Source organism: Dromaius novaehollandiae, chromosome 2, assembly GCF_036370855.1.
Source record: "Dromaius novaehollandiae isolate bDroNov1 chromosome 2, bDroNov1.hap1, whole genome shotgun sequence".
NCBI lineage: Eukaryota > Metazoa > Chordata > Aves > Casuariiformes > Dromaiidae > Dromaius > Dromaius novaehollandiae.
Window position 1 is genome coordinate 31,225,521 of NC_088099.1, and position 23,999 is coordinate 31,249,519.

The following is a 23,999-nucleotide window of genomic DNA, read 5'->3' on the forward strand; positions in this document are numbered from 1 at the left end:
GTACCCTCTTCCTTCTCCCCTTTAAGATTTCACATTTTCAGGCAGCTTGTCTCTTAAGGAGTTTGAAGTGAAATTAGTATACTGAAAATTGTAGCTTGAAATTAAAAAAGAATCTGTCTGTTCTCCCAAGTGCTATGAAGGGGCAAAGATAGGCCCCTTTACTGCAGAAAATGTGATGGAGAGCTTGATGCACTCTGTGAAGCTGCTAGATGATGAACTGAAGAGCTGCTAGATAAAGACTTTATTCCATCCATGGCAATAGTACCACATAGTGGTGGTGGTGGGGGGGGGGTGTTGAACTAGCCGAGCATGTGGTTCCCATTAAAGGAGATAAGATAGCCTAGTGTGTGGGCTCTTGTATTGCTGCAGTGAAAACCTCACAGCTTTGTGAAAGCTTCTGTAGTTACTACAGACAGTGCTAAAATCAGAACTGCACATTCAGTAACTAACTCCAACTTAATTTTTGAGAAGCGTGGTTGCATGTTGGAAGACATCAGGCACTGTGCCTGATGCTAACTATGCTAACTGCTATGCTATTGCTAACTATGATGGCCTAGCTGCATTGCTGTACTTCAGACTTCAGCTAATCTACTGGACTTAGTCCCCAACTTGGCATTTAAATGATCGCTTTTATATTAATAGGCTAGCTTTTGAAAATTGTATATGCGGTCCATGTAGGAATAGAAGAATACTGTAGAATTGAGTTCAAAACTAAATTCATGCAGAGAAACCTCAGGGAGCATTAACCACAGAGCTGCAGTCCCTGGTTGAGGTGCAGATTGCTATCTGCAGTACGGTATGTGTGCACCATTAACTCTCTCCTTAATCACCTACAACTGGCTACTCTAGGTAAGAAGTTATTACATTTTGGGTAGGGTGGTGGGCAGGAGTAGCAAGCCTTCCAGAGCTTTACCCTCTCATCATTCATGAGTAACTTATGCAATAGAGATGCTTTTTAAAAAATGTTCAATGTGTGGCTAAAAATTTTCCAATTTACTAATGAAGCACAGATTACAGCTTTGTCAATACTATTGATTTTTTTTTTTACATTGATCAGAATCTAGAGTTGCTTCCTGTTTAACCTCAGTAGGAAGGAAGGGTTGCAGCTGAGGCAAAAACAAAATCCAAAGCAATTTACTAGTAGAGTTTGTCATTTCATAGTACTCATTCTTTCATTTAAATAAAAGATGTAAATGCAATTAAAATCCAGGATAATGCATAAGACATTAAGAAAGTGAAAGGTGTGAAATCAAGAATTCAGAACTAGGAAACATCAAATTAAGGCCACGGGTGTATTACAGAGGATGTCCGTGCCACAGCAAAGAGCAGAATGCAGCTATAAGTAAGTGCCACAGTAAACAAAGAAAGAGTTGCAATAACCTACATTGTTACATGTTTAACTAGGAATTGGTTTAAGAGAAAGTAATAGTTAACAGCATAATTCAGTACATGCAATTTCAGGCTTGACAGTAGATCTATCACCTCAGAAGTGTTTGTAGTCCTTCATATAACACACTTGTAAAATGGTGAAGGAATAATACTTGTAGGTTTAAAGGGCTTTGCTCCATTACAGCTATTAATTTGTCACCATCCATACTAGTCAATGCACTGGGGTTCCCCCTCACCAGCTGAACACACCTTCTGCTACACTAGCAAAGGAGAAATATGTTGCTGGTGCTGTTGTGTGTATCTGCCACCTGTGGCACAAGGCTGAGTAAGACCCAGATGTGCCCTCTGTGAAGGCACCTACCACTGGCAGCACCTGGCACTGCCTCCTAGAGAATGCTTGCCACAGCCCTAATCTTCCTTGGAAGTGCCTATAACAAAGTTAAGAACAGCCAGGTTCTCTTTTTAGAGATTTACAAATGTAGCAGATTTTCATAATGGAGAACAGAAAAACTGCTGTCCTTAAAAACATCTCATGAGCTACCTTAAGTTTCCCTTTTTAAACTTGTGGAAAACTTTATTTTCCACTAATTGATATAATCACTTCCAAATTGCTCAGACTGGGAAGCCAAGAGCAAGTACAGGTGCAGGAAACTTGAGTCCACAGAAACTATTTTACAGTCATTAGTTTTAGAGCTGACTGCCACACAGATTTGCCTAACGAGCCAGCATACTATACATCTTTTCAGTCTTCTGTTCACAAGCACTCCCTAATCCTTCAGCTGATCTGCAGAAGCATTATTATTATTGATTATTCCAGTAAGAGGCACAGATTAAAGGGCAAGGACTAACCTGTGAAATTAATTCAAGTACTTCACCCACATGCTTCTTTGAAAGACTGATCTGAATTTCCAGTTTGAACAGCTTTATAGCAGTACCTATTTGTGGTGAAACAGTACAAACAGGAAGAAGTTACATTCTGCACACATCTTTGATGGAAAAGTAACAAATGCTACTATTTGCTCAGACTAAATAATGCATTTTTTTATCAGAGCATGAAAGCTACCATGTAAGTAACTGTCATGAGTGAAGACTTGCTTTACTTGTAAAGAAATTCCTTACTCATTTCAAAATGCTTCAAAAGGTGCCCCAAAATAGCAGAGCTTTAAGCACAATCTCTAGTGAAGCCATTTATGTGAGAGTTCTACAGTTAAGCTGCTTCAAAGGTCCATATACAGAAGACCTTGAAAGACCCCTTTTTAAATAGGGACTTGCTTGCATGCTCTAGTAGTTTTTTGTTTTTTTTTTTTTTTTAACAGTTACTGTTACTAGATGTTTAAGAATTGACCTGCACCTTACATTTGTGGTTTAGTTGTTTGCTTATCACTACCCATGATAATTTTGCAAGTGTGGTCATTCACTCCTGAAGTGTAGAAGTTTAGATAATCATCTTCCTTCTAAAAGAGGAAAGTGGAGGAGGATAACACTCTTCGTGTTCTGGCCTTCAAAGTATGTGCCCTCTCCCATTCTCAAGAGAGGTCTAGACCAGAAGACTTCTTTTTCTTCTGGAGTCAAAGCAGTCAGCCTGGGGCTAAGCACAGGCACACTGCATCCCTCTCTTCTGACAATGCAGACTTAAAAAATGAGTCTCACTGTAGTCTCACAGTAGTACTACCAGGCGCTCTCAATGTTTTAACAAAAAAGATAAAGAAAATTGTGCAAGAGCTTCTTGGACCAATTTGCCATGCTTGTCCTCTAGCAGGAGCATTATTCTGTTTAAAATAGAAAGCAAGCTATACAACATGTTTAAAGTGGTCATTAGCCCTGCTATGCCTTTTGCTCTGTCTCTCCTTCTCCCCATTCACCTTTTGCTATTGGAAGTCAGTACTCTTTACTGAGCTCTACCAGCATCTCAGCCTCCTTCCACAGGCAAGAAATGTACTTCTTTGTATTCCTTCCTTCCAGGGACAGTTCAGTTGATTGCTATATACCCCTAACTTCAGATGAAAAACAGACTGATTTTAGGGTATACCTAATTTGTGATCAGTGTCAGTACCACTTAAATTATTCACCCTTAAGTTATGCAGATTGCTATGTATCATGTATATCAGTAACACTCTCTCGAACACAGGATCATAAAAATCTCAAGTCCACAGGGAGAGGAACAGACCTTTGTAATGTCACAAACTGTGACAGCATGCTTTGTATCATTAATTATATAAAATAAACATTTTTAAGTTCAGATATTTTCTTCTCCATACATCTCACTGTGTATTTCAGTTAAATTCCACTCAGAGTGCTAGAGATGATTTAAGAAGTCTGTTCAAATCAGTCAAATCAAAGTTGGATGCAGAATTTCAAAACTTCATTGTAAGATTCAACTAGACATTTGAAGGAAGCTTCTGTTTTTTCTTCTTAATTCCAGTTGCTCTGTATTCTTCTCTTTGCTTCAAATACTCTGTTTTGCATTCTTCATAGAAAGCTGGATCAGTATAGCTACAAGACAGATGCACACACACAATATTGTTTTTCACTGTGGAAGAAGAAGCAGGTACTGCAATAAATGGCACTCAACCGATCTTTCTTTCACACCCAAATAAAGTTGCTTGCCTTCAATAATAAAGTGCCTTTTTAAAGAAATATAAAACTGCTAAGTTATCTTTTTAAACTAAATAGTACTAAGTTAGTCTATATCCTCTCATAATCTTGCCCTCTGAGGCACAGTCTTTTTCAAACCTATACAGTGGAAAAAATGAAGAGAAAGGTAAAGAAAGAGAAATACAGCTGGAATTTCAGTTCAGCTAAACTGTATACTATTATTTGCAATTTGCTTTCTCAGCATGAGGATCTGCAGGAGCACACAGACATTTACACAACCAAGCAAGTACTATGAATTTCACTGGAACAGGTTCAAGCGTATGTCTTGAACAGGAAATGCATAGGTCCTTGATCATGAAATTTGGTTAGTTTACTTGTAATTGTTTTTAAAGACTTATTCAAGCACTAAAGATTTGTTCAGTAGTGCATATTTGGTTTAGAGCTTTTTTTTTTTTTAACGTTTAGCTGCATGAAAGTATGGACAAATAAAACTGCATACTGCAACAAGTTCTCATTGTGGTTAGATGTGGAACTTCTCCCTGGCTGCACATGTTTTTACATTGATTCCCAAATACCTAAGAATAGTTGGCACTAGTTTAAGGGCATTTGAGCTATGACTTAAGAGGATAGAAGACATGTATTCTACCAAAACCCAAACCGCATCCCCAAATCAAGCTGAGTACAACCAACTCTCAAACAAAGAAATTCAAGAATTTAACACCATGAGCCTGCTGACACTGGGGGCAAATCAGGACTTCAGAAGAGACTGTTCATCCTACCATGGCGTCATGCCATCATTAGAGAGCTGACCTCTCTAATATCTAACATTTTCCCTTGCTGCTGCTATTGCTATTCACAACTGCAGGGCATTTTCAGAATAAGGAGTAAATATTGAAAGACTGTTCCGTAAGGAAAACCAAAATGAACTTACTCTAGCAGAGAATGAAGCTACTTCTACTGCCCATGCTCATCTCCATTGCCACAGTTTTATTAAGGAAATAATCTTGTCAGGTAGAACCCTGACCAGCAGGCTTTTTTTCTAAAGTGAACATATGCTTTTCAGAAAATACCTCTAAATTATGGTGATACATCAAAGTCACAAGGCTTGCAAAACCCTTTAGAAATGGTTTAAGATTTCTGTTCATTTCTTGATTAGTGTAAGGCAAAATATCAAAAAGAAAAAACTGAAAAGTGACTTACTAAGAAACCAGACAATCCTTCAGTGCTGTGTTCTCCTGCCGACACTTCACCACCATAAGAAAACCAGTTTCTTTACAGCATTTAGTAAATGCTGGAAAAAAAATTTAAACTTTAGTTAGAAAAAATGACAATTAGTAACCCCGCCAAGTGTATCATAATCCATATAAAAAACATTACTGACCAGGTCTGTTATTATAAACTTAATCATAGTTGGCCTGAAGTCTCATGCTGTTTGCAAGGTCCTTGTCACTTTTTTAGCAACCAGATTTTAGTTATGATTCTCTCCTCATAACAGGTTCACACACAGTGAACCAAAAGGAAGGGGGAGAATTAGGTAGGCTAGGGTTTTTAGTGTTTTCTCTACAACAAGAGTTTTCAAAATTACTGCAGTGCATTTATATCTACAAATTAGAGGTCAATAATGTTGATAGCCAACTACTAGCTCAACAAAATGCCCTGGCAATTACCTCCTGTGAAGTTACCCTGCAGACAGGAGACAAGAAACTGAAGTGATGGTTCTCTGTCTGCATTTCCAAAAACACTTATCCTGAGAGTGTAGGGGAAAAGCCAGCAATATCTAATGAGAGCACCAGGTTGTTTTCCAAGGAGCACTGCTCTCACTGGCTGTATCTCCTCTAGGTGGTGGAGTAGCATTTAGCTTTTTTCAATTCAGAGTTTCTTCAAAGTCCAAATGGCTATTAAAGAGCATCACCCTTTATATGCTCTTGTTCTTAAATCCCATGGATCATAAGCCCAGGAATGTCTAAGGGAGGAGACAATGATATGTCTCTTCACAAGAGAAATGATCTTGCATCCATTTGCTCAACGAAAGTATCCAGTCAGTCTTGGGTCTTGAGACTTAAAAACAAGTCACTGAAGTACTGAAATAGAAATACCTTTGGGAGGTGTGTGGGGGGGGAGTGGGATGATGACTCGTGATTATGGGTGTATTTTTATCTAGGAGTAATTACAATTATGTCTCACTGTTACCACACCCTGTACAGATACTTTGCTAAGTAATGATGATAAAAAAACTAGATAAGAATTAGCTGTTAACTTTTCTATGAGGAGATCTCAAACTGTTTTCTTACAAGCAGTCTACGTTAGTAATCGATCATCATCTGCATTTTACAGATGTAGAAAGAAAGGTACAGAGAGAAAAAGCCAATAGTCCAAGGTCAACCAGGAGCCAGGTCAAGAACAAAGTCAGATCTCCTGTGTTCCTGTCCAGAGTTCCCCATTTCTCCTCTTCCCAGCTTTTCCTGGTAATTATTTAATACCAGACAAATTTAGGAGACGTGAAAATTGTTATTTTACTGAACATCTTCAGCAAAACTTACAGCTAATCTATTAACATCAAAACTTAATGATGCTACGTGAACTTAATGATGCTATAAAGGATAAATCAAGTTGGCTGTATTCAACTGAGTATGTATTTGCATTGCTATTCATTGTTCTGTTTGTAATTTTGGCCAAAAACTTGTAATTCATGTATTCAAACTAGATCTTCCACTTTTTGTACATGCAGTGGTTACAAAAGCAGCAATTTCTTCGATCACTTCCATTCTATAAACTTACTGTATAGACACACTTTTTCAAATTGTGCTGGGAATCAAAGAATGTACCTCAAAGCTAAGTCCCTACAAGTTACTGATCATGTCAAAATATTGCATAACTGTAAAACCTACTAACTGTAGTGTAGATATATATATTTGTCCTTGTATGTTTTCGAGACACTTTACCCAAAGTTTATGATTTGCCTACTAAGTAACTGTTGATTCTATATGACAATGCAACTTCCATAAGTCAAAGTATAAGTAAACGAGACGACAGGGATTTGTCCCTGTAAAAGCACCAAGATGGTATCTTATTCTTTGCTCACAGCAGAGCTGGCTTTGGGCCTCTGTCCTTCACCCACTAAAATCAGCATTAAGCTATCCCTGATGTCAGTGGAACAAAATCCACCTTCCAGCCTCCTAGATGCTACCGACGTAAAACTTGAAGGAGAAAGTGATCCCACAGCTGCAAGTAACCCTCAGGTCAGGCTAGTCTGCCTGCCAGCCCATGGCTACAGTAGGTTTTCAATACCTAACTTGCAGAAAAACTTAGTTTTTGGTCAAAGTGTTGAGGACAGCCTAGTTGCAAGAGTCCTTCTTATATAGCCAAACTTTGTAACATTTATCTTTGCCAAACTTTACAAGGAGTTGGCATGTTATCTACTTTGGATATATTACTGATGAATACTTTTATGTGTGTTCCAACACAGCAGCTAACATTGCATACTGGTAGCAGCCCCTTGGACATGTGCTAGATGAAAGTGTGCAACAAGTACATTTAAATTAGCTAGTTAATTACTAGTTCGAGACACAGTAACCTCTACTCAAAGGCACAGATTAACAATTTCTACTCAATTTCTAAGATCTGTTTTTGTATATATTTTAGTTTTAGACCATAAATCATCCAAATACACATGCACAACTTCTGAGGATACTTTTGAATAGCTACTGTTTATGAAGCAGTGTAAACAGAACAATAAAATGCACTATTAGGCAATCAAAATATTTCTTTAGCTTTTTAAATCTAAGATCACTGAAATCACTAAATCACTGAACTAAAATCGACCATTTTTTCTGTTGTTTCTGGACTATTTATATGGAATGTCCTTATATCAGCATCTCATATAAAAATCATACACATTATCAATTTTCTAAAAAAGTCCCTTAAAAACCCCAAACAAACAAAACCAAAGACCATCAGAAGCCTTTGTAAGCTTATAGTTCGTCTAGTGACCAGTTTGATTTCTACTCTCTACAGGCACATGCTTAAGTGCTGTGCCATTTTTTTGTAGTAATCATTCCTTTTAGAAGCTGTGAAGTAAAAAAACCACTGAAGACAACAGGAGGTCCCTCTCACTTGTTAGCTCACCAGTCTTGATTGGTTAAAGGCGTGATGTCCCAGTGAACAAAACCTGAACTGCAATTGCAAGCGTTCCCTAGCTTCGGAAGGCCCCGCTTGTGGTAAATGGCCAGACAAGTAGAAAGCACTGGTAGAAAGTGATAAAACTGCTTCCAGCTATCTAGCTTAAACAGTACTGATGCTTAACAAAGGAGGAAAAAAAAGCAGGTTGAAGCATATCAGGCATCCCCACATGAGCACACAAAACTTCATTATTCCTCTCCTTGTTTCTAGCTCTTAAAAATCTCTTTGACAATTACATAAAGGAATGTGGTGTAAGATAGGTTTAGTTATAAATGTCTGCAAGTAACCTTACAGGAATCTAGAAAGTGTTGTTTTAATTTTAATTATGCTCTGTCTTGCTTACAACTCTTTCGTGAAACAAAGCATCTCAACGCTGAGCAGCACAGAGTGTTAAAACTATTGATTTGGAGAATAACCTCACAAACAGAAAACAGTATTTCCAGAAATAGTCTCAAACCAAGAATTAATCTCATCTCTGAATATCAGAGTTGCCACCGCATTCCTCACTCAACAATGTTTATATTGCTGACCAAAACTTCAGGGTGTATAATGAGATATTATACCACAAAACAACAGGATCTGATTACAAACCCATTGTAGTTTAATGTTTTAACAGCTACGAGCAGAAATTAAAACTCCAGGGGACCTGGCCTCACACTCAGAATGAACCTGTTTCCTGATACTGTATGTCTTACAAAGACCAATTGCTCTTTCACTGCTTATTTCTGAAATGGACAGTTAATCTTTTAAAATCCTGTGCACAATCCAATTTTTACAACTCTAGAAGATGGCTTTCCATGACTTAACAAGTTCACGTGGGGAAAGAATGTTTTCTTTCTCCTAGCAGGCAGCAAGCTACCAAAATAGATGCGTAGAGAAGAGTGAAACTAGGTGCAAATTTGAGTCAAATTCAGTGCAGAATTGTACCCAAAAAAGAAGAAAAGAAACGAAATGTTTCAAACAATAAAAATCATCCCCAACATTTCAGAATTGAAGTGTCATAGCTTTTATTCCCAATATGACTGTTTTGAAATTGATCTACAGTTTCAAAGAGACCAGGAATACTAAAACCAAGCTGAAACGTTATCTCAAAGTTGACAGTTTTTCATTTAATCAAGAAAAACCCAATTAAAACACAGATCATTCTAAGCTGATGTGAACTAATATTTTGTACGTTTGACTCACCCAAATGGAAGATGTCTATTTGCATAGCTCACTTTTCAAACAGTCAAGCAAATCCAGTCAACCTCCTGGAAGTACTCTCTGCACTAGTCATTCTTATCATGATACGTCATAGTATTAACTTCAAAAATACTCACCAGACCATAAAAAGACAATGAGTATGAAAAGTCAAATGTGGCTTGGCCTTTTTTTTTGCAGCTGACGCATCTGATACATTCCACTAGCTGAGGAGCAAAACAGGATACAAGAAGCTGAGAACATGAGGGATGGAGCTCAACATTATAGGAATGAAAATGCCTTGTTACAAGGGAAAAAAAGCTTGCTCTCCACAAAATGCAGCCTGACAATGCTCTACCAGGATGGCTAGATATGTCTGTCATGACTGCTCCATGCACAGGCAAGGACAGATCCAGCAGTGCTTGAAAAAGCTGCAAGTGCCCCCTCTAAAACAGCAGCTGGCCATGGAACCTTCTCTTTGACCTGCAGCAATTACAGTTCACAACATCGTATTTGAAGGTTAGCCCCAATGATCAACTGAAAACAGATCCTGGGAGTGAGCTATGCAGGAAAAGAGTTGTGAAGATGCCTATATATACGAAGAAGCAAGACTTCTTGAACTCCTATGTTCACAGCAAAATGACTTAGATCAGTGGAGTCCAGGAATTCAAGAGATTCAACCACACACTCTTCTCTGTGGGATAGTCTGCGTCTAAGAGGATGCAAACTGAGCAAGGAACTCTCTTCTGAAGTATACATCTCAAATAATTCACTGAACAGTTCATCCTTAATTTGAAGCCAGATTTCTTCTTTTCCCTCTCTCTCACAAAGAAAATTTTGCACTTTTCTTGTAAGGAAAATCCAAAATTGGTTTTGAGCACAGTTCTCAGAGAATGTCATTTTCAGTCTCATTACCTTTTGGCTATTACAGCCATATTGAGAGATCTTAACAGCTAACACAAATTTATAATTTAGTATCCTTTCTAAATCAACTAAGTAGGTAAGGCCAAATGGTATCTTTGCGAGATAAAGGCCAGCTTTCAGCTGAACCAAAACCAAACAACTACATTTGAATACAGAGCAATTCAGTTTTGCCAATTCGCAATTAAGTGCAAATTATGGTTTGCTAACATGCAAAGGTGATTAACTACGATGGGAAGACTACTCACGTCCTCTGATTTTCAGGCATGGACATAAAGGCTTTGCAGCTGAGAGCAGCAACAAGCCCTTCTGTGGATTGATTCTTTAGCAGAGAATATCTTGGGCATTTGGCAGCACAGGGAAACTGCTGCTGAGTTTGGGCCCCGCTACCAGATGCCTCCAGATCTCCAACTGCATAGGAGCAAAGAGCAGCATTTCACTGGGTCTCCTAATCTCAAGTTCATCTGCTTGAGAAGGCAGGATGCAGAGAAGGAGGGGAAGACAGCTGCTTGTAGGTCCTGGCACATGTTGCAGGACAACAGAAGGAGAAGATTTTAAAAGCATTCTGAAATTATTTCCAAAGCTGTCTGGACATGCATGTGCTTTTTTTTTATAAAAATCTACAAAGAGTCATCAGTAAGGTGCATGTAGCTAAACTGACTTATACAAATAATATTGGGGTATTAAAAATTATTTTGAATGTCTGGCTATTCTTTAATACATTTGATTGTTGATTAAGAACTGCTTTAAGTTACAGAATGGTCTCTTTTAATTAAGGTTTCTTTGATAGCTAAATAGATGGTTGACACAGTAAAGAACTTTGCATACAAAGATCTTTACAATCTACATAAATCTCTGCTGAAAAACAATTACTACCTAAGGAGAATGTTTTTCATTAGTATTTTTGAATGACTTTTTTTCCCTAATGCTGTTTTGTAACTTTCCTACAAGATAATACATGGAGCAGATGGAAACTGTATTGAAACTAGGTAATAATGCACTTCTCTCCGAATAAAGACTGAATAACAAGGATTTCTCCATCTATCTTTATAGAGAGGCACATGCAATTTTCAGTACTTTCAGAAGTTGATTTTCAAACTTAAAAAGATCAGCTACATTAGAAGAAAGTTAGTTGTTACAACAAAGTTGATGGGGTTGTTAACAGGTGTCCTGGTAAGATTAAATTCAATGTTCTCTTGGTATCAAGTATGTCTATAAGCATCTGCAGACCTACAGGCAGTGGATAACACCCCCATTCTCCCACCATATTTAAGATACAAGTGCTTTTGATGTACCCTATGATAATCCCCCGCCCGAAGTACAGGTAGGCTGGTCTGTCCACTGTTTTCCGGGCGAAATGAAGTGGTAGAATCTGTATGTCAGGCTACAGAAGTTTTAGTTACATGTACATAAAGAAAAGACTTAATGAAGAAAAGTATTATGCCCTGCCCCAAGTCATTAAAAATAATCAGAAAGTTGTCATTTTCTGTGACTAAATTATGGGGAACAACGAGCAAGTGGATTATATTTGTAGAGTTGTTTTTTTAATGTCATATTTACTTTTTAATTTTAAATATTAAAACTTCATATGATTTTTTTTGGCAAACATAAAAGTCTTTCCCTGTACAAAGCAAGAGAAGGACAAAAAGTGTTTATGACTTATTTCCACACAACCACCAATATGGAAATTGTGTTGACATAACGATGCCGAGGGCTCATCATTATTATTTTTAGTGCATGAACTGTAACATGAGGGCCATTTCTGAAATGTTCATTTTTTGCATATTCAGATTATAACAATACTTGACAGTTGCCTATCAATTCATATTTGCAGTGTTGTGCAATTAATATTAAAATATTATTTATCAATCATAATTATGTATCTATTTTAAAGTTTTTCTTGTACATATAATAAATGAAATATTCCCCATTATCAAGATAAATTGGTCCTCTCAGGTCTGCCTCTAGTTTATTTAAAGACTTTACAATTTTACTACTTAAGAGAAAGTCCTACAGAGGTGTTATCTCACCATTTATATTTTCTCAACACTTATGATACTGCTATCACACTCTTAAAATAAAAAAAAAAAAAGCTTGTATCATGATCCAGAGCAGGCTTACATCCTATTCCTAGGATGTTCTCTTATCCTTAAAAAAAAAAAAAAAAAAAGTAAATAGTTTTGTCCAAGCTTTGCACCATTCTTTCTGCTCTACTGCTTGATGAAGAAAAAATGCCCAAGTAACAACATGGATTTCAGGGTGAAGGAAGGAAGGAAGAGGAAACAGCTTAGTTAAAATATGAAAGAGCTTGTAACACAGAATTCTACAGTCTATGCTTGTGTATAACGTGTATAAGAACACTGAAATGGTACAAAACTTTATCGATGGTATTTTATGGCAAAGTTATGCTTTTAATTTTGTATTAAATTGTGATTTATTAGCTTTTTACTTTGAAGATTACTCAGTATGCACAGAACAGATTACTGGTGCATATAATGAGCCAAAGAAGGTAGTAGGATGAACATGAAAAGATTGTTTTACATTGTAGAGTGTGAGCTATTTGTTATTTCTAACACAGTACAAAAGAAAGCTGCTCTGTAGATTGATCACGGTTCAGTTAACATCACTGAATATCTAATACCTCCAACTCAATTAATTCTCACCTGATTAAGATCAGTCTGATATTCAAACTAAATCATCTCTCCAGTCAAGTAGAAATCAATATTTCTGATTTTACTTTTAAATTACAATAACAAATAAAATACATGCATCGTCAGTATGCCAGGAGTGGCTTTCCTAGTCTAGTCTACTATGGCATGCATAACACAGCTGATTAAAGAATTAGAATTTGAGCAATATATATAAGAATGAGATTAATTTGAATAGAGGGAGATAGCATGAAATAATTAAATGCATCTTATATAGGGCAAACAGAAAATTGACATAAAATAACCTTGATTCTTTCAAGTGAACCTCTGTTATCAGATCAAATAGTTGGTCTCCACAGATATTCATTGATATATCATACAAATAATCTTACATAGCTTCCATTTTCCTGCCCAGCACCAGCTCCCCAAAAGCTGTTCCTGTTCAGCTTTTATAGCTCCGACACCTGGCTTGTTCTGCTCTGGAGCAGAGGACCAACATGCAGGAGCATACTCTGCAGGACTAGGGGAAGAGAGCAGATTGCTTCAATCCGGCAGTTTTAGGGAAGGGATATTCACCATGTTAGAAGTTCCTTCTCCTCCCCGCTCTTTTCCAGCACGCTTTCAGTATGGAAAAGTGGCTTTGTCTTCAAGTAGACAATGCAAACAGAGGATTCTCCAGTAAACTACAGGGTATCTTGCACTCCAGTGCTGAAAAATCGTTTGTCTCATGATTGAGAAGTGAACATACAGCAAGAGAGAACTGTCACAAAGGCAGACAGTGCAACTGCAAGACACAGAGGAAGAATATCTCCCCCAAACTAGAAACTATGTTTCTCTAAACACATTGCCTTGGGATAAAGAATGTGTTATCAATATCCTAGAAACAAATCTGAAGACTTTGCTTCAGGTGACACTTATAAATAAAGATAAGAAAATGACAGACTGGATCAGACATCAGGCCCATTTGTTCTGCATCCCACGTTCCTCAGAAGCCAGTAACAGCTGCTTCAGAAAAAAGTGCCAGAAAGTCTATGTTATGGAATAATGTTTTCTCAAGTGAAGTTTCTTCCTCACCATTATCAACTGTAAACTTGGCTTCTACCTTGAAACATAAACTTCTCACATCTCTTTCAAAACACTTAAAATTACCTGCACAGTAGGTTTAAACTGACAACTCTCCAAAAGAAGAAGAAGATGGAAGAGTGAAACCCAGATACCAAAAAGACACACACTGATTTGAATTCCTTCAAGATCTATCTGCGCCTGGTTTATTTAAGTCCTGCTTGAGTCCCAACCCCTGCAGTTGTGGTTATTTGTGTCATACCATGAATGCCTTTTTCATTAGCAAGTTTTCAAAATACTACTGCAAATGTTACTGGCCCAGAAGTATTCTGTGGATGCAGAAGACCCTGCCTGTCCAGCCACTCTCCCTTTCTCCCTGGCAATTGTTTACCATAGCTTTAATAGGCCAAAGCAGTAGAGAGGAAAAACAGTCAGTGTAAATCAAAAACATTATTTCTTCAGAACAGTCCCGTTAACTTGCTCTCACATACGTGTCTCTGGGAAGCCCTGTGACAGCAGATAAACAAGTGGCAACACCAGGAGATTTGCTGAGGAGTTAACTAAAAAAAGATGTTTTCCCAGAACAATAATCCAGGCTGGCTCCAGAGCTGAGAAAACAGTGAATGACTGACATGAACTCAAATAGCAGCCCCAAAAGTCTCAGAACCAGCTGTAACAGCGGGCTCAAGGGGGCATCTGGGGATGCTGCTCATGAGAGCAACAAGAGAGCAGTGTCCTCGCTGGGAACAAAGGCACAGACTGCATTCCCCTCTTGGGCTTCCCCTCAAAAGCCATCAGCAAACTCTGAAATGACCTGGTTTACTCTAAAGGTTTCACTCTCAGTGCCTTTGATGTTTCAATGCCATCTACCTTCACTTAGAAATTCTTCAAAATTTTCAACTCTGAAATACACAGACACTAGAAGTCTTTGGGTTTGGCCAACTGCTCTCATCTGGCAAGAGCACTTCTTTTCTGAAATTAAAGCTTACAAGGAGCTTTCCAAATGAATATAGGAAATCAACAGCTTATTTAAACATTCTATTCCAAATGCTATCCAAAAGCTTTTTTTTTTTTTTAATTGCAATACAATGTTGACTTTGAAAATACATGTAGGGATTCTCCAACATCACTTAATTCAAAACAGATGTCATTATTCAGCTGTTGATCTACTTTTTCTATTCATTGCAGAAACATTAACAGAGTTTTTATTGTTGTTTATGAGCCCAATCGTCAGAGAAAGAACTTCTGGAAAAAAAGAGGCATGCAAGAAACAAGCACCAAGCAAGAATAAGTAAATCAAGAAAGCAATGAATGAGGAAGACACAGTACGATTCCCATATGATGACAAGGATTGCACTGGGGAAACCTCTCTCACTGGACTCACTATGGGCAGTTAAGTCTAATATTTGCCCATGCTGTCTGAGAACGATGAATGTTTGTCAGAAGTATATCCAGAAACTCTGACCCAGAGGCACAGCCACAGGCAACAGTATGGAAGTACTTGTCTGCCCCAATTAACCAACACTACCAGCACAGGAGATTGTTGGGACCTTTTCTTCCTGACTTCCTAACAAGCACTAGGAGACAGTCATTGAAACTGAAAATCAGCAAGTTTAAGAAAGATAAGAATTATTTTACTTTAAACAAACAGCCCAAGGAACTCATAGCCAAACAGTAATTCAAACCAGAGTAATTAGCACAATTCAAAAATAGCCACGTATTTAAACGGCTAACAAAAATATGCCAGGCTAGAGTAATTAGAGCTAAAAAACAGAATTTTGAAAAAATATAGACACGCAATTCCATGATATTTTCAACACCTCTAAGACCTGCTGCTTGGACAAGGGCAGGTCTGCCCTCCTCCCTTTCCCAGCCCATTCCACTTCTCCGTAGCAGTACTAATATCACAGAATCACAGAACAGTTGAGTTTAGAAGGGACCTCTGGACCAAATGATCTAACCTCCTCTTCAAGCAGAGACAACTAGAGTAGGTTGCTCAGGACCGTGTCCAGTCAGGTTTTGAGCATTTCCATGGATGGATACTCCACAACCTCTCTGGGCAATCTGTTCTAGTGTTCAACCATCTTCACAGTAAAGTATTTTCTCATGTTCAGAAGACATTTCCTGTGTTTCAGTTTGTGCCCATTGCTTCTCATCCTGTCAGTGGGCCCCACCGAGAAGAGTCTGGCCCCATCCTCTTTACACCCTCCCTTCAGATATTTATAAACATTGATAAGCTTTCTCTTCTCCAGGCTGAAGGGTCCCAGCTCTCTCCTCTTCTCATATGAGAGATGTGCCAGTCCCTTAATCATCTTAGCGGCCCTTTGCTGGACTTGCTCTAGTAGATCGATGTCTTGTTGGCACTGGGAAGCCCAGAACTGTACTCAGCACCCCAGACGTGGTCTCACCAGCGCTGAGCAGAGGGGAAGGATTACCTCCATCAGCATGCTGCCAACACACTGCCTAATGCAGCCCAGGATACCACTGACCTTCTTTGTCACAGGGGCACATTGCTGATTCACGGTCAACTTGTTGCCCACCAGGATCCCCAGGTCCTTCTCTGCAAAGCTGCTCTCCAGCTGGTCAGCCCCCAGCCCATACTGGTGCATGTGGTTATTCCTCCCCAGGTATAGAAAACCTTGCACTTCCCTTTGTTGAACTTCATGAGGTTCCTCTCTGCCTGTTTCTCCAGCCTGTCAAGGTCCTTCTGAATACCAGTGCAGCTAACTGGTCTGTCATCCATGCCTTCCAGTTGTGTATCATCTGCAAACTTTCTGATAATGTGCTCTGCCTATCAACCGCTGGGGGGACACCACTAGTGACTGTCTTCCAGCCTGACTTTGTGCCACTGATCACAATCCTCTGAGCCCAGAAGTTCAGCCAGTTTTCAATCTACCTCATTGACTACTTAGTATGCTACCCTCAGACTACAGGTACACGAGATCTGATCAAACTGCTTTTTTAGGGTGATGGGTAGAAAGGTTAAAGTTAGTTTTCAGTTTGGTAAGAACTCTGAATTCACAAATCACACTTGACTAGGGAAAATGTTTTTCTAAGTAATCATGTAGCCAGAAGAGATTTCTAAAAAACCTTACACCTTAAAATGTCGGATAGTACTTTCTTGGCTATTACTGAATGCTGATAAAATGTCATAGCAGACATTTAGCATTTATTATTAGTATGCCTTTATTCACTGGAATTTCAAAAGAACTCAGACTTCGACATGAGCTTGATGCAGATGATGTAGAGAGAAATTTCTTGTGAGCTTCAATGGGCACAAGCTTGACCTGATCTGATCTCTCATTCTGCATTACCAGATTTGTTAGCATTGTATACATGTGTGCATTTTGCACCAAACACACAAAAATACAACGCAGCTTCATATGCTCCAGCAACACAGCTCTTTAGAGCTAAGAAGCAAGTCCTTCTGCCACTGCCTGGGAAAGACACCCAGAGCACAGCAGTACAAAGAGAGGGTTATGTCCTCAGATACATGAAGGCAAGGGGAAAAATAGCAAGGGCATAACTATTAAGAATAAGGCTTCATAGTGACTGCACTTTCTCAGGTGAGGCATATTTAAGTGCTCAAAGATGAAAATCTGCTGGGCTAATCATGCAGATTTGTCAGGGTAAGCAGAGGAGCTTTCTTTCCCTTGGAACTGCAAAAGAAAAGGTCCTTTTAATCAAGGTGAACACATTACGGTAATACGGTTTACTTGGTTAACTTAGGATTTGTTTCCCAAAAATATCTGCTTTATGAATGTTCTTGTCAAGTACATGCACTGCATTAAGCACAGCTATCTAGTTAGACTACACTGTTTTTAAAACAACTGCTTCCTTTAAGAGTGACTTGATCTAATTTTCTTCCCATCTTGTAGTAAGTATCTCTGATATCAAGCATTACCATACCAGGCGCTGGAAGAGGCAGAACTGGAACAAATGCAAGTTCCCCCATGGCTACTGTCTGTCACTGCCTGCTTCTATATAAACAAGTACATCCAGCTTGAGCAGTGCAGAGTAGCCTCGCTCTGCTTATCCTCCTTCAGGAGTAGCTGAGCCACTCAGGGACAACTGGGAAGTTAACATAACAGATGATTAAAAAAACAAAAACAAAAACACACCCTATCCCATAGTGACCGACTCCTCAGCTGAACTCCCAAGTAAAGAAAGTACATCTACAAAAGGCAGAGCTTTACTGAGTGGCTGAAATAGCAGTAATGGCTTTCCACCACATGGTGGAGATTGAGCAGGTCATTTATTTAACTCCTGAAGAGGCAATTGCATAGCTATGCCTCCACCATGACGCCAGCTCTCATTTACTGTGGGAGGTTTGTGGGGGGTTTTTGGGTTTTTTTAACTACTCAGTTGAAGTTATCGTATTTCCAACATTATGATTTTTACTCAAATTCAACTACAGAAATATTTTTATTTCCCCTCCTCTGTCTGAATGAAACAAAATACCCTTTAAGCAAGAGTGAAACTGAGTTCACAGTTCCTGCTGGAGGAAGGGGTGAGGGAAAGAGAGAGAACAGGGCCAAAGTTCTCAGGCCTGCTGGGTATTTCAACAAGGATACAATATCAAAGATGAATACACTTACCCTCCTTTAAAAGAGGAAGTGACCTTCCCTTACAGGCCACAGCTCTTCCTAGAATCCTTCCCAACCATCCTTCCAACAGCTCTAGAACAGGCTACCGTGTATTCACCCTGGTTTGCAAGATATGTTTAAAGTCATATTCTTAAAGTTAGTAGCTGGTGGATGCCAGTGTGGAGTTGTGGAAAGAATTTCTGCTTAATGAGCTATGGACTCAGCTTTGGTATGGATGACAGAGCCTGGAACACAATTTTTTGAAAAAACATCTTACGCTGTGTCTATATTCTGAACTTTATACTTTGTAATGGTGGCCTCAGTATGATTCTGTATATAGTTCCTTTTTCAAAAGAAAGTGTGTCACTGACTCTGTAGGAAGTCAAAATTTTAGGTTTCCCTACCTATTAATTTCATGGTTTAAAGAGATAAGTTTTAACAATGTGACAGAAAAGCACAGGATCACAGTTTAGCAAGTTCAGGTGTTATTTAATATACTAGATGTGGAAGTTTGGTAGTAGTTAACATATCCATCTTTCATTTTCTGTAAATCAGAACTTGTTTTAAATAAGCTGACTAGGATAACCAGATTATTAAAAAAGACTGAATACCAAACCAGCAGATAATCCAGCCTCCATATTCCTCCTGTGTCTTTGAAATTGTTGCACAAAGAACCTTTTAAACCAGAAAGCTGTACAACCCAGAATTTTTTTTTTAAGGGACCTGGTAAGCTCCCCATTAGCTGTGAGCACTGCACTGAGCCCTGCAGTTCTTTCGGACCTCCAGGTCTGACCAACATAGACTTGCTCACAGGCGTTCCTGTATTGCAGAGACTGAAGCTCTAACACTGAGCAAACTCCATCACTGGTTGGCCTGGTTAGGGCACTCTGCAATCAGCTACGCCTATTTTCCACATAATGGGCCTGCTATCGATGTTGCTTTGGGCCAAGAGGTACTAAACTACTTTTGATCTCTGATAGCAACACATTAGTCAGTTGCTATACAAAGAGCTTTCTACTTTGCATGCAGGAACAGGCAAATTATGATTCTCCTCTTGATCAGGAATTCCTCCATGCCCTGTATCTTCCCAGGGCTCTAATAATGCATGTTTTCTTCAAACTTTTCACAGCCATTAAGCATAAAATAAGGCCAACACCATTTAGAACAAGGTAAGAGGAGCAGCTTATTACAAACTTATTACAGAAGAGCTACCATTTGTGCAAAAGCTGTCATAAAGATAGCAATCAGCTCAAGCTTGTCTACTCACAGAGGGACACTGACCATAGGAAGGAAAAAAATGCAAATCCAAAATACCCTAACTTAACCCACGTCTCTTGGCCCAATACAGGACTTCCAGCAACCATTTGCTGCACAGGCCTATTGGGTATGGACATCAAGCATCAGGGAGCACGATGAAAACACAGAACTGATGACATAAACCTCTGCTGAGAAAGTCATTTGTTTTTGACAAGGAAGCGCCAGACTGAAGCCATGATGCAGTACCAGACATACAGGGGACATAACCAAGTATCCCAGCAGCAACTGCTTCTGTGATACTAGTGGCTGTGGTAACCAAACAGTACCAGGCCAAAGAAATTGACATGTAAGAGGTGGTTTTATTAATAAATGTGATTATAACTTTAGTTACGGAGAAATAGCTATATCTGTTAATTTCTATATATAATTTCTAAGAGCATAAGATGAAATACTTCTAGGCAGAGAAAGCAAAACAAAATCCACCAACAACCATTTGTCAGCTATGAAAGTTCTTCAACAAGGGGAGCTGTTCTTCAGTGAAAGGCTAAATGCACTAATGGCATAGCAAGTACAATACCATAGACTTTAATGGTGCTACTCCAGACTTAGTTTGGTATAATGAAGCCTCAGGGGACAATTCCAACTTCTCACAGACAACTACACGGCCTTCCTCAAGCTGTGCACACACATGTACTTCAGTCTGGAATGAGATGCTTGTTTAACTGCATCTATTCTGCCTGCTTTGAGTATTTGTGTCCGATTCAAAAAGATTTTAAAAAATATACAGTCTTGCTGCCATTATGAAAGAAACAGCTAAAATAATCACATAGACCTAATTTCCATATTTAGCAATACAACTGTACTTCAGAGAGTTTACTTAAAATACTAGCAATACATCTGTTACAAAACCATTAGCAAAGGAGGCACACTGAATGTCTAGACAAGGAGAAATAATACAGCTTTAGTTTAGAACTCATTCTAGTCACATGTCTTCCCAAGGCATGATTCTTCCCATGAAATATCATATAACTCAGCTTCTGTTAACTGTTCTCTAAGCACAGAGACAAAGTCTGTAACAGTGACAAGAAGAAAGTAGAAAAAGAAGTTCTAACAAGTTCAGTCACAGGATCCAGTAAACAGTGTTCAAGCTGCTGTAAGACAAGATGGGACAGAAGACCCCTATGTATTAGTAAGCAGAGGCTGAGGACATGCAGAATTCAAACAGCAGCAGTATTTAATGGCTAGGAGACAAGCAGGAATGCAGGGGTCTTAATGCTACCAATGCCTTCTCAACAGCACCCTGCGTCTCCATGTACCCTTCTGTCTTCCATGCCTGCTTAGGACTGAAAGCTCCGTGGGACGTATTCCAACTTCTTTGTAAGCACCATCCCTGGTTGGGATCTCTTAGTGCTATGACTGGATGACCCTGAGTACCTTTGCTGCTAGTCTGAAATGACAGGATCAAAATCTGGCCCAAAATCTTTTCTTCCTTGTCTGGGTTCTGAAGTAAATGAGCTTTACATTCTGAATGCGCATACACACGTGCCTCCACCACCAAAATATTCTTCAGTATGTAAGTTTTTCCAAAGATTTCTCTCACCTTTATTCCTGAAAGAAAAAAAAAAAAAACACCCAAAAGCTAGCATATGCTGTATTAATGTGAAACCCCTAGAGGGCAACTAAGCTTCAATTTCAACCTGCATAAATATTCAGCTCCTTAACTAGTTTACAGATTATGTAAACTATTTCCTTCGACCTTTTTTTTTCTCCTAATTTAAAAGAAATGAAAGCTTTTTATTCTCAGATCACATTGCTGCTGCCTATTTAGTGTAGGTTAATCACCACTGCCCAACCAGAGATTGAGTTCTCAACCCAACAAAGCTCAAATGTGTGCAAAAGAGAACAACAAAAGAAAACACACGCAAAGGCCTCATTTAAACAAAGAAAGAAAACAAGCATTTGAAAGTCTGAACTCACTGTCTTTGCACTAAAGACCTTTAATAATAAATCTTGCTTATTATTCAGCTTAGTATTAATTTATTGCATAGCATCTGTTTTCTTGTGCAGCAGACTGGTTGCAAGTCTTAGATTTATAAATTCAAGTTTATAGTGTTGGGACTATTTGCCTGGCCTCCCTTGCATACTATGTACTATAGCCCTATATATCAAGTATTTTGGAACATAAAGGAAGAAAAATGATGAAACAGGAAATATGTCAAATTACTCTAGTTCCAGAAAATAGTTTTGTTTGTTCTGCAATTGCAGTCTAGGCCTGCTGCTAGACGTGAAAGTAAAAAAAGATCAGAAATTAACCGGGACTGTAAAAGTAAAAAACCTTCAATCAGTTCCAAGCATTCTTCCCAAATGTTACAGTGATGAATAACTCCTGGGTCCAGTTCCACCTTGTTTGTAATGAAGCAACAGGTCAACTGCCTTAACCCCACTTTTCACCAAATCCTGGTGGGAGTTGGAAGGCCCTGCCACATCTGCATGGGACCTGCAGGTCTCTTCATCTTGTTAGAGGAGGCACTAACAAATCAATAGGACTCCCAAGCAATGTGGAAGCAACCTGAAATAGGTCAAAGGAATCCTGAGCAAGTGATCACAAAACTCAAAAGCATCTATGTGGCTTCTGCAGGAGATCAAACATGCTTAAAAAAAGCGGCAGCAGAATCATCCTTGCTTTGCACAAAGCAATACAATGTCTACATATTCAGACTCCATTACAGTTCTCTTCACATATGGCCTAATCCCCATTTACACTTGGGAACTGAGACAGAAAATGACTACTGTCAGAGTTCATTTAACCTAATTTTAACCAGCTAAAATTTACATCTCTCATCTAAGAAAGTTGCCTTGACAAGAGAGAGAGCGCAAGGTAATTCCAGAATGTAATTAGTCCCACCTAAGAGATTTAAACAGGATGACTGGTTTAGACTAGACATTTATTTCAGACAGCCAGACCTGGGATGAAGTGCATCCCATCCTGAATGACGTACCAAAAAATCATAAAGGAGTTCTGTAAGAAGGAGCTGGCATAAGTCTCCAAGGCTAGTGCTCTACTCACAAGGGCTCTCTCCTCCTCCCTGAAGAGTGAAGAAAACTGAAGCGACTCCTGCCCCCACTGGAGTTTTGAAGGAGTGCAGAAGCAAGAAGAGAAGGGCTAGAAGCTATTTCTTTTTCAGATTCACCAACTCTGATTGCTTTTCATTTAGCAGACTTTAAGAGATCATTAGCTCTTAGAAAATTGCGCACTAGAGAACTGGGTAGCTCTGGGGAACTGTTACTACAAAACCTGCACAAGGAATGAGCTATTGTGCAATCAGGTAGGATTTGGACAGACAAAACACTGGTTATTAAAATATCTTTTCATCTGGATGCCGATAGCGCATATGGTAGAATCTAAATTTTAGCATACCAACCTTGTAATTAAACTTCAAGACATTTGTCAAGACACTAAAATATATTTGAAACTAGGGAATTCCACCAGCTTCACATACAGCAATTGTAGTCACTGTTACAATTTACATTTACTTGAAATGCATCTAGGGGAACCTGAAATATCTTAATGCAAATACTAGATTACCTTTAACTACTTTTAACATACTTGCAGCCATTTTTTCCCTCCCCCTCTCTCCTCACTAGGGAAGCAGAGTTATTTTTCAGGCAAGTCAAGCCCTCATTGCAGCTCAAACACTATCACAGTGCAGATGAGCAATGCCAGGTCTCAAATGAACAGTGCTGCAGTGAGACTGTCTTGTATGCGTTGGAGTGAAAAGGTCTTTGTGGAACTATGAGCCTAGGTAAGACCATGAGATCAGAATGAGGTGGCACTGACAGAATTGCCAAGGAAACTTTGCCTCCAAGTATCCAAAGCCCAACTAGTTATCATTTAGAAGTGAACTTCATTCTGTATGATGAAAATTGCTGGATTTGTGTGACTAGAGACAATAATGTATTTTTGCATTTAAACATTCTACTGTGAAATCCTACTGTTCACTAGCAACAGCAGTAATGAGACACTAATTAAACTAAGGTACTTACATTCAAATATGCATTCAGTGTTATAGAAGAGAATGGAACTAACATACTTAATCTTAAGATCTAACTTAAGTATGTACTGAGAAAAAAAAAAAAAATTAATCACATTCCAAACTTTCCTGAATTGGTATTTAAACAGAAA

The 23,999-nt window shown here is 38.7% G+C and overlaps 1 protein-coding gene across 2 annotated transcripts in view; it reads right to left on the reverse strand.

The window, feature by feature from the left end:
• CMC1 (C-X9-C motif containing 1) overlaps positions 1-23,999 on the reverse strand; it is a 51,137-nt gene that overhangs the window by 2,383 nt on the left and 24,755 nt on the right. The window contains exons 3-4 of one of the 2 annotated variants that reach the window (XR_010387606.1): positions 5,185-5,275; positions 2,239-3,882 (exon numbers count right to left, since the gene is read on the reverse strand). Coding sequence is in view for 1 of the 2 variants with exons in the window: in XM_026112660.2 (XP_025968445.2) it covers positions 3,768-3,882; positions 5,185-5,275 (206 nt within the window). In the remaining variant the exon portion in view is untranslated. Of the gene's footprint in view, positions 1-1,118; positions 3,883-5,184; positions 5,276-23,999 lie in introns of those variants that run through there. The other variant, XM_026112660.2, reaches the window with a different exon arrangement.